General features: G+C 39.0%; 1 protein-coding gene across 3 annotated transcripts in view; it reads right to left on the bottom strand.

Moving 5' to 3' along the window:
- The window catches only part of PDE11A (phosphodiesterase 11A), a 110,506-nt gene that overhangs the window by 25,826 nt on the left and 67,248 nt on the right, over window positions 1–17,432 (bottom strand). For all 3 annotated transcript variants that reach the window (XM_064434333.1, XM_064434332.1, XM_064434334.1), the window contains exons 11-15: window positions 11,178–11,324; window positions 10,967–11,074; window positions 6,206–6,315; window positions 3,565–3,655; window positions 1,576–1,676 (exon numbers count right to left, since the gene is read on the bottom strand). In XM_064434333.1, the coding sequence (XP_064290403.1) occupies window positions 1,576–1,676; window positions 3,565–3,655; window positions 6,206–6,315; window positions 10,967–11,074; window positions 11,178–11,324 (557 nt within the window). The remainder of the gene's footprint in view (window positions 1–1,575; window positions 1,677–3,564; window positions 3,656–6,205; window positions 6,316–10,966; window positions 11,075–11,177; window positions 11,325–17,432) is intronic.

Genomic DNA, 17,432 nt, shown 5'->3' with positions numbered 1-17,432 from the left:
AAAGCACCAATGTTTCTAGAGAGTGATTTTCAGGCACTTCTGAAAATAAACTAGCATAGCTACCTCATTAATGAATCATATTAACACAAGAAGAAAAAATAATTTATCTGCAGACTTTTGAGTAAAGAGGCCTCATTTGCTAAACGTCTTCTGATTCATGCAGCACGAAAAATCAATTGTGCAAGTAAGAAAATAATCTCGAAATTCAATTATGTCCCTTTTGGACATTATTTCTCTGTGCTAAAACTAGAAAAACAACTTGACCACATAGTTTTTCAGCTTAAGGCAGGCAGGGAAGAGAGCTCCATCACATCTGGGTCTGAACAGGGTCTGTCCCAAGGCACTGCCATGAGCCCCCTCTGGCTCCTCCAGGGTCTCGGCCAGGGTGAGCACATGGAGCTGTGTCAGGGCAGCTGTCCTCTCAGTCCCTGTCACTCATCTTCTCCTTGAGAGCACAAAAAATGTCTGCAGCATTTATTTATGATGAGACAAGAGGACCTATGGTCCTTGTATCTCACAGAATGGAAGAGCTTCAAGGTCATCAAGTCCAACTGTCAACCCAGCGCCCCATAATCACCCCTAAACCATATTCCCTCTAAGCACCATATCAACACAACTATTTCATACTTCTAGAGGTGGTGACTCCACCATCTCCCTGGACAACTTATTCCAATGTCTAACCACTCTTTCAGTGAATTTTTTTTCTCTAATATCTAAGCTAAATTTCCTCTGGTCCAACTCTAATCCTTTCACTTGAGACATGGCAGAAAGACAGACAAGATAGAGTGCTAATGGACACCAAACAAAAATTCCTAAGGATGACTTATTGTCATGACTGGGAAGGCAGTGCACTGAAACTGCACATCTGTCAGCACTGCTGCCACAGGCTAACGCCACATGTCAGAAGTGCACTGTGATGGTGACACCATTGACTCCTCTGACTACGTGCATCCTCCCACACATCCTCAGTGGGATGAGCTCAGTAATAATTAACAATATTTGAAATACAGGACCAACTTGAAATCTACTTTGAGATTTGATTTGCAAACAAGGAAAGGGAAGAAAACTGGGGGAGAGAGATCCTAGTGTACTTCTCCACAGTTAAGGTTTTTAAGACCTATTCTCATCATATGATGTGAATTGGCATAATTTGTCTTCAAAGCAGCAAAGTGTCTGCTTTGTTACCTCTGTAACTGGGTCTGTAACTAAATATGGAATTTCTTAGCACAAGTGTTCAGAAATGCTGAAATGGTGATGCCTGAAGAAATTATCATAGAAGGGACAGAAAAAGTATGGAACTGAGCTGTAACTGGTTCCTCGGATTGCTTTGAAGTATAAATCTAAGATTTCACTTGCTTTTGGTTGATACAGACATGTTACATATTAAAGCAAAACTTATTTAGACGCTTGAGATATATCTATTAGTCTAAAAGATACTAAGTGTTAGACTAAATCTCTTCAACCATAGCTGAACACTAATTTCTCATATTATATATCCTTATTGGTATTTAATAGGTCATTAGAGTAAGTTCTCTGAATTTTCATTCATCAAATACCAGAAATGCCAATACTTACTCAAAATACAGAGTGAGGTCTGTTGCCAATATCGATTGCTTTAGAAGCTGCATAAGGTCACTGTAGTCCTTAGAGGACAAGTTAGCAAAGATGTTGTGACCCTATAATGAAAGAGATAAAAGAGGTAAAGGGCTAACAATCAATAGTTTTTTAAAAAGTTTTCTAACTTGTTAGTCTACTGTTTCCCTGTAACACAAGCCTTTTCTGATTCATGGCAAAACAATGATGAAATAATAATGCTAATACTGCTGAGATTACATTGAGGCAGAAGACTTGATGATTGTTATCAAGCACCTGGTATGTTTTTCTAAACTCTGCTGAAATGATAGCCTGTCAAGTAAAGATTTACTCTCTCCTCTGATCCTGCACAGACTCAGTTTATGGAGAAAAACTATGGATACATCTCAGTCTTTCATCTTATTAAATGTTTTGGGGAGCTGTATATTGGAGATTTTGAGTAGTGATCCTAATAGATTTATCTGTGCTGCTGCTTGCATGCACACAAACTGCTGTTAGAGCAGTCAAGGACACTAAATCAGTTTTTCATTCAAAGCAGCCCAGTTGCTCACTCTGCCCATTACTGTCTTGTCCTACAGTGTATACAGCCATTGCCTATGTGGACTAAAGAACCACAACTTTATATACAATTTAAACTACCTTTGTGGTCCCAACTGGCTGCTTTTTAAGGGATTAAGAATTAAGAATTTAAAAGATTCTCTGTGGCCAAAATGAAAGGAAATTCATTATTTGATGCTGCTATTTGAGACGGAGAAGGTTCTTTTGTAACTGGATTTCTGAAAACAAGAGGGACAGAGATCCTATAATTCCTCTGTGAAATTCTTGAGAAAATAAGACGAAAGAAACAAAATTAATGAAAAACTCTAAATGTAAGCTTAAGAAATTATTTTTTGACAACAGTCACATATATTAGCATACATAAATGTATTACAAGCCTTTTTTTTCCTAATCACCTACATAAATATTGAAGTTCTTTCTAACCAGAGTCTTATTTTGGTGATATTTAGTCCTGTAGTGCCCACATTCAGTATGCACTGCCATCTACTGCTGAGGAATTTTAAAATGCCCCTTAAAACCAAGAATTTTCCAGCAACAGGGTTGCTATAATTATGCTGGTATGAGGACATATATGAAATAAGGTCTGGGGAGGTGCAGTTCTGTGACAAATCTCCCTGGCAGTGTCCACAGAGGTAAAGCCATCACCCTGTTCCCATTCATCTGTGATCATGAGACATTCCAGATCTCTTCAGAAGTTACTGCAGATCAGGCTATGGTCTTCAATTGTGCTGCATGAACAGCAGCTTTGGTTTTATATTTACTAAATGCATTTTGTAGCAACCGAACTCTGTAAATTAAGAAAACGCATCTGTTGTTTTGAAAGGACTCTATGCCCGTTCTTTCACTTCTCTCAGTTATTAAATACATGGTGTAGTATATGCTGTGTAGTGTTATATGCAAGATATTCTAGGCAAGATCTCTGTCTTCACAGGTATCTGCAAAGCAATTAATATACTTTGGACAGCATGATATTACTGATTTTAATTTTTAAAAATAGTGTATTAAATTATGAAAAAAAAAATACTGATTACAGAAAGGCTGCCAAAGAAATTAAATTGCTGTAGTAAAGGATGGCTCTGATACTCTGAATATGACACCTGTGGGGAACAGTAAGCACCTGTTTCAGCTACCTCTAAACCACTGAGCAGGATATATGTAAGAAGAGTGAGAAAAGCTGACAATATGATTAGGATGTATTCTCCTTGCCCCTTGCTGATTGAGACAGATATAATCTCTGAGCTCTGTGATCAGCATTTGTAGTTGTTTAATTTTGTGCTAGTTGTGACCTTTGTGGTAACCAATAAATAATTCCTCAAGGAGAGGGCATTAAAAAGGTACTGTACATGGTATTTCCTTTCTCCAGCTGAAACTGCCCAACAGCTTACAGTGAGATTAATAGTAATGCTTTTGTACCTCACTTTGGAGAATCATGACAGCATGATTGAAATGGTGGTGCTCCAAGGTAGCAGAGGTGCCGTAGAGCTGAGCTAAGGCTGATCCACTCCTGAAACAGAACATGGGAAGTCAACAAATCCTGCTCGTCTGCTTACGAAGCAGGTTTCAGAGACAATTTAGTGACAAAAGCATGTAGCCACACTCTCCACCTCCACTTCAGCAACCTCACTTAAGACAGCTGATGAGATCAAAATACTAATTCAAATCCAGATATAAAGCATTTGTGTTCCATTCTTTGCTAAACATTGCCAGCTGACTAAAGATTCTTCTGGAACTACAAGGAATTTTGTAATGCAGCTTTCCAAGTGCCTCAGGAACAGCACGGACACAGAACTGTGCAGTAAAGGCACAAGGTAATGTCCTTGAGCTGGGATCAGCTGTTCCCCTGCTACCTTTTATTTTTAATTCTTAATAGACATAAACAAAGGGCTTACATTGGCCAACTACAAACCCTTAAATTATAATCCCAGAACACAACAACAAAAAACCCAACTGCAAATACTAGAGGTAAACAAAAAACCACAAGTGAGAGCAGTGAATATAAAAGTAAACCTTAGCATGTCTCTAGAATGTATTTTCTCATCACATTTATTGCCTAAACCAAAATCAGGTTCAAAATGAACAGAGCAGGTCGGTTTTCTATGTTTAAAGGACAAAAATATATGGAATAACATTATATAATTGCAAGTTGCTGGGAATTGCAGGGAATGGGACTGGATTGTCAGAATGGTCACTGTTCACCAGTAGCAAAGTAGTTCAGGCAAAGTACTTCACTTCTGGGATCCAGCCTAAAGTGAGAAGAAGGGCTTTCTTTCCAAAGAAATGAGAATAAGAGATTATGCTAGAGACAGAAAGAGTCTCCTAGGAGCATATACCATAAAACTGCACCATACTGATACTTAATTATCAGATGCAGCTATATGAGAGAAAAGAATGTCCAGGAAACATCATCCCTAGAGAAGGTGATATTGACATATATAACAGAGCCATTTGAGACAACTGTGATATTGCCTCCATCATATACCTCTTGAACCTTCATCATACAGAACAGCAGTATTGGACACTGAAGATAAAATAGGAAAATGTGATGCTTAAATTTATGTCAGGTTAGAGGAATAAATCATAGTTAGCGTTATGAAAACTACAGCTTCTGTTTTCAGGGATGTTTTATACATGTGTGGTAATGTTTGTCTTTCATTAAATGTCTTCAGCAGTTTCTTTATGGAGTCATAAAATGGTAGCCTCCTCTCTGTACTCTGTTGTCAAACAACAAGTATGAGTGATAGCCGTCTAATGCTGAACCCTGTACCTTTAAGTCAGCCATCCCTCTGCACAAAAGATACTCTTGTATAATGGTACAGCAGAGAAGTGGTTAATTTAATCAGAGCCTAAAATGGCCAGGATGTAAATCTTAGGTCTCGTTTTTGTAAATTGGGAACATAAACATCAATCAGCTGAGCTTCCTTCCCATTTGTCTCGTCTATTTTGATTCTCTTCAAGACTCAGCTGCAAAAAGGCATCTAGCAGTGCTTGGTAACCTTTGCACCACGAGCTCTGTCTTTTGAGCACTGCAATTGATTTTCCCTGCTGTGGTGATTGAAGATCCAGACAGTGTCATTGTTTCATTGAGATTGTATGGCAACACCAATACCTCAGGAAATGGCAGCTTAGTGAACATCAGAAACATCAGTTTGAGTGATGGTCACTGAGGCAACTTGCCCCCAGAAATGCAGTAGCCCCTGCATACACACCTTGCAGCAGAGTACTTCTGCACAAGTAGGACAAAATAGGCTAATACAGCATCACTCTGCATTTCAAATATCTCTGGACAACCATTTGACCACTCCCCCATCACAATGGAGGATTAGCAGTAAGGCAGAACAGAAAAAGCTACAAATGCACACTGGGATCTGCAGGACAGGAATGCCTTCGGGCCTCATATTCTGACTGTAGAGGAACCAGGGAGTGAAGAAAACAACATGGGATTTGAAGGCATCTCTGTGTGTGGCAGATTTCACAGCTTGGCCAGGATGTTGCTGGAGACATTTTCTATTGTCCCTCCTATTCTCAGGAAAGGCAGATTTTGGAATGAATTTGACCTTAGTCTAAGGAGTTCCCTTACCTACACAGTAAGAAGTACCACTCTTAAACTTACAAACCTACTTCTACTTCACTGGCAGGAGCCTGGTTTCTGTGAAAGCATTATTTCAGTTTCACTTATTTTATTTCCTTTGCAATAGCAGAAAAAGATTTTACTTAATGCTATGCACCCCAGTCAGCAAGAACAACCTAGACAGACAATTTAGGTGCTTCCTGGGTTGAAAACCAGAATCAATAACAGCTGAAAAGAACATCAGGTTTTGGCACCACATTTCAATATGTGGTGTCAGTTCAACAGCCAGCTCCAAAGGACAAGCCAGCAATTACTTAAAGGAACAGAGAATGATAAAGATGGATAGTCCCTCACTGCACACAGGAATAAGAGTACTTGGCCTTGGCCTAGAAGACTTGAAATTAATGCTTCATTCTTTATCCTGGTCACCTTTTGCTCTCCTGTGGAAGAAAACCAAATTAAAATAGTAAGAATTAGAAAGCTTACTTGGCTTGGAAGGCATTGTTGGTTCCCCTGTGGTCAAGGTCGTGACACAAGCATCCCACAATCAAAGCTAAAATTTCAATTTCAGTTAGAATCTCCTGAAATCCTGCGGTCTGAGAGCAGGAAAAAAAAAAAGCAGCTGTAACTATCAGTAGCAAAAGGGATAAGTAATGTTAGTCCATCCAGCAACAGTCAACTTTGTTTTGATACCATGAACGTTTCAGTAAGGAGAAGATAAATGCTTTATTGTCATATTCTATTCCCTGCTGTATGTCAGATGGTTAGCAGAATAGATAATGTCCTTGGAGTGATCTGTTATTATCTCTTTGTTGCATTTCCAGCATGCCATTTCTCTGCTAGCCAGGAGGCACTAAAGGCAAAAGGAGCTGAAAACAAATACCAGTAACTGCAAACTGAGACAGGAACTGGATTTTTTAATCAGAGAAATAAAAAACCCAAAACTAAACTGATAAAATTTTAAAATTATTATTTAGAGAAGTACTTAGAAAGATTTCTTCAATCCTGAGGTGACCATCTTAGTCAATCCCTACTGTGAGAGATAGCTGACATGTTAACTTGGAAGACCTTTAAAAGAACCCAGATAAAATGTACTGTGTGGAACTGTTATGAACTATTAGATTTTTTTTTCAGTCTGGCACTTTGAAATGAAGTGGCACGATTTAAAGAGGCAATGTCTCAAATTTCTGCTGCAGATACCCACTTGAATTTGGGAGAAGCATTCAAAAACAGATGCAATGAAATTCCCTACAAGCAGCTCAGACGTGATTGTGTGAATGGGGGAGTTAATCCTAGAAACATTTTTTTGTCATTGTGCTTCTTCTCTTGGATACTTGTCATAGCAGTCTTCCTGCCTGAACGAGCTCATGGCAGAGAAAAAACACTTAATGCTGTTGCTAACCTCAAGCATCCTGAACAGATCCTGTCTGGAGGAGGTGCTAGAGCCTCTGTGGGGCACCACTGGTGCTGTGCCTCTTACCCATGGCAGAAACAACCTGGTTCTTCAGAAGCAGGAGGGCATAATAGAATATAAACAGCAAAAATGACTGGCTGAGCTGGAAAATCAGAACACTTGTCTTTTCACAGTGTCAGTCTCCAGTGAATCTCCTAAATGAGCCACATGATCTAGGTAGCATGAAAGGAAATTATATACAAGAAATACAAAATACATTTGTATTGGAGGACCAAACCAAGGCTGAACACTGACACTATTTAAGAATTCCCAAATATCATTGATTTTCAAAGGGGGCATAATTTCACCCACTGGCAAGAAGGGAGTTTAAGTGATACTGGAGGACTTGTTGCCCTTCTGTGGTAGGAACTTACAGAAACACCAGTAAATTGCTGCAATACTCTGTGAAAGCTCTGGTATTCACCCTGAAGACCACAATTTCTACTTAGAGAAATGCACATTCAAATCTAGGTATTTTCTGTTTAGACAGTGTGAAATGTGGCCACAGTTAATACTTAAACAGTACAGGGAGCCAAGTTCCCCCAGGTGCTCAGGAATGCACTGCAGTGGGAACTGAAGAAATGCAAGACTTGCTACAAAAGCTTTATAATTCCTTAAAAATTACACAGCAGAAAATATGATCAAGCATGAAGAAAAAAAAGATTAATTAATTTTGTGTAGAATCCACCAGTGTACAGAATAACTTGGATATTAGGAAAGAGGTTCACCTGATTTCTAGTGGTATTGTTTTTGTTTTAGTTTCAGTAACATGTACCAAATTAGAAAAAAATCCTCTAAAAATAGCGTTTTCTCTTTTTATTTTTAAAACATTGCTCTTGTATAACAAATAGTAATAAAGATCTATTTATAAAAAGGGATTAAAAATAGTTTGTAACTGACAACACACCAAGTGTCAAGTTTCAGTCTAGAAATATTCATGGCTAAGTTAAAATAACTTAAAAGGGAAGTTTTATAATATGAAATTGATGTAGTAATAAATATTCTTTAGTGTAATCCAAACTTTGATTAAATTCAAGGATTCAACCTGTATTGCAAATGCAGGGAAACCAATTAAGGAATTTATTAACAGTAGCAATAACTAAAAAAAATTGCCAAATTTTATTTAATGAAAAGTCTTGTCACTAAATATATGAAAGAAATATAGCATATGTCACATAGTAAAAATAATTTCATTTAAAACAATACTACAGTAAGGGGATATCTTCTTTGAACATAATGCAAGTAAACAGAGGATTGTATTTCCCCATTTCTGAATTTACAAGAGAAAAAAAAAAATACATGGCTATAGACGATGGTGCAGTAAAATTTATTTTCACCAGAAAAGGAATGACCCATAACTCATGAGTGGCAGAGTCTCCAGTGAGTTATGGAGGTCATTCTTTCATGTGAGGAAATGAATTGCATTCATTATACCTTGCCCCACATCTATATGTTTTGTTATTAGCACACCAGATGGGATTTTAATTTGGTATTGCTTACTTGTTCATTTTTGTCCTTTGAAATAAGTATCAATGTGAACTGTGTTGGCAAAGGCACTGATAATGAAGCCTGGGTTGATCCTGCACTTTACTGTCACGTACTCCCTTAACCTGCAGGAGCAGCCTTGCTGCAGTGCTTGTCTTCAGAATTCTTGGGCATCTGAAATACAGAACTATGGCTTGCAGAACTGGGCTTATGATTGCTCAGGAGAGAGAAAATACATACTTAGATGTACAGGAACATGCTTCAGATATGCAAAAGGCTGAGTTTACCAGGAGTGAAACAACGGTTTAGTCTTTGTTGAATTTCTCTTGTTTGACTTGTTCAACACAGCTGAATTTTCCTTGTCCATTCAGTGGGAGTATGGTGGGGCCCTTAGAGGCTACTGCACTATAGGTTAGACATGACTGTACTATAGTAAATCCCACCTGAAAACGCCCTAAAATAGAATTACTGGTTTCTATTTGTGGGGCTGTCTACATTGCTCACTATCATGGAAAATCAGAAATAAGGTGCAATAACTACAAAGCAATGCCTTCTGGCATGGCAGAGGAGGGCTCTGATAAGCCCTTCAAGGAGTTTTGTCTAAGAATTTTCTCCCTTTTACCAGTGAAAAAAGAAGGCACACGCTAACTTGGATGGTATCCCCAAGACAAATGCAGTAGGAGCAAGCCTTGGATTATTACTAATGTCAAGTCTCTCTTTTGTGTCTTTTTTTGCACAAATGAATCTTCCTGTATCTGGAAGGGAGAGCAGACCAAACAGATCACGCACTGAACTTATTCTGTTTCCAGCCAGAGCCAGAGCCAAGCGGGGTGGGATGTGCGGATGCTCCAGTGCTGCGGCCACTCACATCCAGCCCTGCACATGGAATTGCTCATTCTGTTTATTACCAGGAGCATGGGCAAGGAAATGAACTTGGCTTAAAAATGCCGGATCACATCTGACAGACAGTTGCACCCCTGTGCTGACTGCTAAAAGGATTCTGAAATTACGCCGTGAGAGCCACGGTCAGAGCATCTGTCGGCAGAGGAGGGCAGGGCCCTGCTCCCTCCCTGCCGGGATGGAGGTGCCCGCTCCCGCGGGCAGAGCAGCGTGCCGCAAACCCGGCCTCGGAGCTCCACCTAGGGGTGTCACCGCTGGGGCTGGGGCTCCCCGCCCCGGCACAAATTACTGTAATTCACACCCAGCGGCGCTGCCCGCCTTTGCCTGTATTCATCAGAGGAAAATGCTTTTCCTTTCTCTAAAACTGGGGGGAAAAAAACCCCACGTCAAGTTTATAAAACCATAAAAACTACCAACACCCAGGTATTACCACCGAATTTCCTTAGAAAGCATCAGCAAGTGCCTGCTGAAACAATGTTCATTCTGCGCAGCTGAACAGCCTCATGCCCACAGGAAGAGGTTCTCTTGGTGGATGTCTTCCTTTCCTTTGTCTCATGGTGCATGGTACAGCTTCACTATGCCTCCATCAACACTGACAGAGACACACCCACCCTGCTGGGACTGACCAAGCACTAGAATGACATCTTCACCTGCTAGGGAAGTCAGAGTCTCTTTTTCTTGCCCAACATGCAAAGTTCTGGCATCCAGGACCCCTGAGTTTTTTGTTGGTACATTTACAAGAATGAACTAGCCAAAGATGGGTTATTTCTCACAGTGAGGTTGCTGTAGGGTAGGGAGAGAGAGCAGTATGCCTGTTCTGGTATGTTAGCAGTGGTACTTTCAGCAGAATTTACTTTAAATTTCAGTAGAATTTACTTGTATGCTAAAAGGAGCTACAGGTACTGCTGGAGATACATGCTAATAAAACCCCTAAGTGTTAACAATGTCCAGTGGAGACTCAAGATTCACTTAGATAACAACAAATCTTTTGAGGAAGTATCTTCTAAAACTGTTTAGATGAAGGTGGATAAGGAGTTAATAAATATCAACATAATAAATACTTTGGGATTCTAATCCTCGGTTTTGTACTTCCCAATTAGGAGTTTGAAATAAATGTCAAATCAAAGAGTTCCAAAAGAAAAACATTTCATAAGATCAAGATCTGTAATAACAAGAGCACTCCAAGACAGCCATCTGTTTTCAGTCACTTTAATGTGCCTATGATATCACTGTCACTAAAACACTATAAGGTTTTGCCAAATATGTGCTGCCTTAAGTTGAACAAATTCTGTCTGGTTTGCTATTGGAAATGAGTAGCATAATAATTAGAAAAGAAATTGAATGCTGGCAAATGCTAGCCAGGTTAGGCAGTGTGGCAGTAGAAGCTCTCTGTGTAGCTGGGTACTCACAGTTAGCATGGCAAACATCAGCTGGCAGACGTTGAAAGCGTGCCTCCAGTTGTGATACAAGACCATGCGATAGTTCTTCCGCACTGTCAAAAGCCACCTACACAGCGTCTGAAATTCAAAGTGCAATTTGTAGCAGGGCTACTAAATGTGTACAAATGGACAGAGCAGTGCCAAGACAAAAGCAGCAGATATGTGCGGCGCAGATGGTTACCTCGTAGTCAATTTTAAATTTCTGGACCATTCCAAGTTCCATGAACATCCGCAGGGCTGCAGTAATCATGGCATCCACATCGAGCGAGAAGTCATCAAAATGGATATCATCAATGCCAAGCTCTGACACCAGAGGGATGTTTGCTGCCTGGAAATGCCAAAGGGAAATTTCTGATTCAAAACTTCTGTCCTTTTTCCTTTTTTTCACTCTTACAAGAAACAAACTGTACATCAGTTCTGACCTGCCGATACATCCCCTGCTTGATTCAAATGCTGAGCAGTAAAAGTCTTCATCTGAGAAACACAAACACGTCAAGCTAACAGAGTGTGGAAACAGTGGGAAGGAGAGGAACCTGGTATGAGCAGGAAATATGTTCACCATCCCAACTGGAGCCCTGACACAGCATTTAGACTGAAAGCTGACCACTTTACAGCCACTGCAGTAACACAATATATTCCAATGCAAATTACAATGCTGTAATGCAAGAAACATCTGGATAGCCAGAAGCTGGGAGTTTTAATTGCTACCATTTAGAAATGCAAAGTAAATATACTGCTCTGCAGAATTTCTTCATCCAAATGCCTTTTTAATCATAAGCATACAAGTGCCCTTTGCTTTACACTCTTCACTGCTCACACACAGAACCAGAAGAAGAGGAATACAAGAAATGTCTAGTAGAAGTACTCTCCAAAGTAAAATATTTTTCAACATGCTGATTTTATAGTGAGTCAATAAAACAACAGCAAAAGCCTTACATTTTGCATTGTCTGTATAACAGGAACTTCTCTTTGTAAGAGAGGAATTATCTGCTCTTGCAGACACAAACACAGGAATGCGTGCCGGCCTGGCTGATGTATTGAGTTGAGCACAGAGATGTGCTGTGGCTTGCTCAGTGGCAGCAGCTGCATGAGCCAGGCAGAGGTGCTGACAAACCTCCCAGGCTTCTTGCACCTTCCTTACGCCCCTTGCTGCTCTTCTCTCTGGAGAGGGCAGGTGCAGGGGGTACATTTGCTGAAGGAGCAGCTGTCCCCTGTCTGCCGCAGTGAGAGGGTGATGGGTCGGTTGGAATCCTCTCCAAGGGGCTGGATCCAGCCCACAGGCTGAGCTGGACAGTGCTGAATTAGTTAAAATCACATGGACACAGCTCCTGTGGAACATCCAGCTACACACTTGCATAAAATACCAGTTAGTTCAAGCAACTGTAATGTAAGTTCACCTTGACTGTTACAGGTTCTATGGTTCTACTTTATGGTTTCCTTTTTGAAAACTTGTGTTTTGAAACACTGCATTCTAACTACAAATTACTGACATGTAAAAATCTTCTTTTGGATGAAGACAAAGTGCCACCTCAATAATTACTTTATGCAATGCAGAGATCAAGCTGCTTTAGCTATACCACATACTTCTAGATGATCCCAGCAGGAGTTACACCTTAACATCCTTCAAGATCTGAAAAACTATATCTATAATTCCAGGATAAAAAAGAAAGAAATAAAATGTGGTTAGGTGTGAAGCAGGAATGCTGGCCCTGAAACTGTGCTGTCCAGACCTTCAGCAATCTTATAAAAATTGTGACTTTTTTATCATTCATTTATTCTTCAAAGACTTGAGGGATAGTGGACATGCACATTAGTATTAAGTCTATGAACACACTCACTGGACAGACATAAGACTCTCAATATAATCGTTTTTTGGGGAAGAAACACATTTGTACATCATACTCCTTAGTGAAAAGCTTAAATAACAAGCTGAAAGAGAAGCACTTGATTGTGAGTAGACCTTGAAATTGTTTATCAAACAATCTTTACGAACCTACTGCTGCATTTTCATTAACTTTGAAGTGGGATCTAATTAACATTTTCAGAATTTTTGGTCTCTTAAAGAAAAACGGATATTTTCCTTGCTATTTTTTCTGGAAACCAACACTTTTATCAGCCTGTTGCAATTCAAGGTAGAACACTTGAAGCAGTTGCTCAACTAAAATTGTTTTTCCATTTGTCAAACAGTGGAGAAATAACAATAGATTCCAAATCTATTACAAATTGAACAACAGGACATTAACAAAGCAAGTCAAAAAAAATTTCTTCCCACGTCAGTCTGAAACTTTTAAATATTTATGAGGTTTTACATTCCTAAATTTAACAGGAGCGCCATAATCCAAAATAACTGCTGAATTAATAGCCAGGAGATAACATTTGTATAAAAGAACCATTTGCTTTACAACAGCAATAAAGGAAACAACAGAATTATGAGTGCAGAGCCTAATTTGAATAATGTTAAAAAAATGATATGTTGTGGGGCTGCAGCAATATTCTGGCTGCACCTGGCATTGACTATCCTCAGCTTCTTAGGCTAGAAATGCAAAAGTCCAGGGTTTAGAGGAGAACATTCATTAAAACTTCATATTTTAAAATTACAGATATATATAAAAAAATTAATAACGCAGAATACTAAAACATATCCCTCCCTGAAATTTTCCAGTGCTGCAGGAAAGATTTCAGTGGATTTCTTAAAATAAACAGCAATAACAACACTCTCAGGAAAACAGAGAGGATGAAAGTACCATGACAGCAAAAGGAAGGGACAGGCAGTTAAAATTCAAGTTACAGTGACATTATTTTTTAAAGCACACAGTGATTTACAATCCCTTAAAAGGTCATGGGTTTTTGAACATTTTGAAGTTTAATTTCCCTTAAAACAATTAAGAACACTTTACTCTAGAATCTTTTTACCCTGTGAATCAAGCTCTTCGTATTCTTGAGGAAAATTCACAAGACTTTAGTGAGCTTATGGTAAGTTAAAGCCATATGTGCCTCCTCTGGTCACATTTCCATATGTCCAGTACTAACCCAAAAATTTGCCTTGAAGGGAATCTGGAACACAAGTTTGGCTGAACACATGGAAAGCAGCTGGTCTTGCCTAATAAAATACAAACTCAGCAGTTGCCAGACTGGGAAAATACCATCAGTCGTAGGTAGCTCGAAAAAGAGGATGTCATGCCTCCAAACAAGAGCATAAGGATGAGATCTGTGGTTACTCCATACTCAGGTATCCATGGAATAGGGTGGAATCAATACAGGAACTTTGTACTCAGTTCCAATTGGAGACAAGATTCTCCTTTCCTCATGGCTCTTTGCTACCACTAAATCCTATCACAGCCTCCTCATTACTTGTGAACAGGTGAGAGACAAGGGACTGGTTGAGCCTTAGTTTCCAAGAGCTATCACAAAAGGCCATTAATGGCCCTCTTACTGCGAAACGTGGAACATCAAAGTGGCTTTCACCACACAGTCACAAGGCTAGCCACTATAAAAGACAGCCCATGGGAACAGAAAAATAACATTTTTGGTTCAGTATTAATAAGCCTTTGGGCTCCTGTGGATGAAAAGCCTAAGAAGGAAAATGCTTACTAAATTATTTTGCACTAACTCATCTAATAGCATATTCTTCACAATCTTCTGTATCAATATTTGATAATGTGATAAAATCAGATGTAAAGAAACTGGCGAGTTCTTCCCAAAGAATTCTTTCTTTGTAAAATGTGCACTACCATGGTAGCAGTCCAGCAAAACACAGAAAACACTGACTTTCTACTTTGCCGTGTCATCTTAAAATTCCTCTACTTCAGTTTTAGTACCTGTATGAATAAGACATCAGTGCATATTATGCAAGGAAAGTACTTTGAAACATACTGATAAGTATATTAGTGTGGCTTTGTTTAAGAAAAAGGTATATTCTGCCATTAGATATACTCAGCTTCCTTCCTATGTGGTATAGAATTATTCTGTAACAGCAGCTTCCACTTACTGAATGCAGTCCACTTTTTGCATAGCCTTATTTACTGTGGCATGTGGAATGATCAGCAAGGCTTCCTCATCAGAAAATACTGCCTGACTGATGGAAGGAAGTAACAAGGAACTTGATTATATTTGACACATATAAAGATTTCTCATGAAATATATATTCCAATGTAGCAAAAAAAAAAGGCTAAATAATGTGGTGTACATCTTAAATCCCAGGGGCACTGTTAGAGTCCAGAGTTCACACACTATTCGAATAGCAGGTCAGGATCTGACCTCATGCACACTCAAGTGAAACTGGACCTCCAAACAACATCACACACAGAGAAGAAATAAAATTGCCTTTTCAAGTATCTCTTCATCTCAAATATCTCTCAGAAGATTAGGATCTGAATAATCTGAAAGGATGGTCATCAAAAGCTCAAGAGAAAGTATCAAAGTAAAGAATATTTAAATGTGATGCCTTCATTATCTCTCACATAATCTTCTATGATTCCATGAAGCCATTTTGAAGACATCATTTTCTGATGGCAAAGATTTTTATTTGTGAAAGATTCTTTTCATATATAAAGGCCTCTAAAATACTTGCTTATATTTATAGCTGCAGGCAAGCCTCTTTTAAAATGTATCTTTATAGTCAGTTATTAACAGCAGTGGACAGATTTTGTACTTCTTCACAGACATGGAAGACCAAAGCCAGTTATATCCCAGTCTGACACATTTACTCTCTCCAAGAGAGAAAGAATCAAATGTTGCAGCTCCAGCATGTTTAATGCCCAGAGCAAACTGGCTTTTAAAGGCCTCCATCTGTTACTGGAGACTGTGGATAGCAACTCTTTGCCCTTCACAATGCTGTGTTAGAACCTCTTTTCAAACAACCAACTGAAGCAGAGGCATGACAGTGGCATTACAAGGGAATTTTACAATATTTACAGTAAAGGGGAGTGGGTAGGAAATGACTGATGTGTATTTTCCTCTTGATTTTGATTTAATAACATTTTAAACATGATTAGCACAGGAGCATTGCTCTGCCTTCAGTAGTGAAATCACACAGAAACACAGCCTTGTTTAGTTCGGAGAGAACTTTTGAGACAGCCAGTCCTACGCCCCTGCCCTAAGGAAACCTCAGGCTGCCATACAAACACACTTTGCAGCTGTCAGCTCTACCTGACTCCTTCAATGTTCCAGTCTCTGTGAATGTCTTATATCTGAACAGTTGTTGGATGAAAGGCAGGGTGGAACAGGATTTGTGTATTTTATACCTCCTCAGAGTTACAGATACAACACAGATAAACAGAGAGTTGCATTTGTTACATCAAAAGCCCAAACTCTGCCCCAAGTCCCACAGTAGGTGTCTGAGCCCTTTGCTAGAAAAGGTCATTCCTTGATTTAGTCAAAGTTTTAGATCTGTAAACCAAGAATAATGCATTACGTGCATCCAGCTTCAAAACCTGAAACATGTATATGTATGTAGTGCAACTGCTCCACCTTCAAATGGCAAACTAACAGTTTAACATGTACGTTAGACATGAAATGTAGAACAAAGTTGCATTTAAACCTGTTTCAAAAAGTTGTGTTTGACCATTTACCAAATGCAACTACTGCTTAGTATGATGCTGGTATTTCTTTTAATTAAAAGAGAAACTTCACAGCATTAAGAAAGCTATTTAGACTGCTTCTATCAGAACAAGAAAAGTAGACATTAAGCAATATATAGCTATCAAGTATAGCATTTAGGATTTTCTTTTATTATCTTGCACTGTGGACTTAGGACAAAACTATCGTATTTACTTTCTACTTTGGGGATCAAACTGTATGTGCCTGAGGAAAGGATTTGTGTTCTTATAATTTTCATTTTAAAAGGGCAAGGGAAGGTATGTCATTACAGCGTTAAACATACTATTTCCAAAGCTAGCCCCAGAATTATAGCTAAAAACCAGAAAGCATTTTGAATATTTCTGATCAGTCAATCAATCCTATCTGAACATACTGCTTTCTGAAAATCAAAAGGAAAGAATACATTTCAGAAATAAAAATGACATATAAAATTTTGTTACGAAGTATAATAGGCACAAAAACCATTATTTGATGTTACTAAAAATCAATCCTTGATGCTAGAGTTGTTTCCTAGTACACAGAAACAAAATATATGGCAGCCAATAAAAGGAACAAGAAATTTTGATTTTAAAAGAACAGAGGCATAAAATAAAAAAAATTAATGGTCTAGGCATCTATTATTCTTAAGGCCAAAGTCCATAACCACAGCAGCCTAGGACTGGAGTTTTACAGGGCATGCACATTGGACACAATGATCTCCCAAGGCGCGCTGGGGAGTGTTCACGTCCTTTTGGCTGATGGTGATTAGGAAAGAACCAGTGTGTCACATACTGCAGGCTAGCAACTGTCGAGTTTTTATGGCCATCAGTGCAGATGAGAAGTTTGTACAAAAGGGTCT

This window comes from Passer domesticus, chromosome 10, assembly GCF_036417665.1.
Source record: "Passer domesticus isolate bPasDom1 chromosome 10, bPasDom1.hap1, whole genome shotgun sequence".
Classification (NCBI taxonomy): Eukaryota; Metazoa; Chordata; class Aves; order Passeriformes; family Passeridae; genus Passer; species Passer domesticus.
This window is presented reverse-complemented; position numbering and strand designations above follow the sequence as displayed.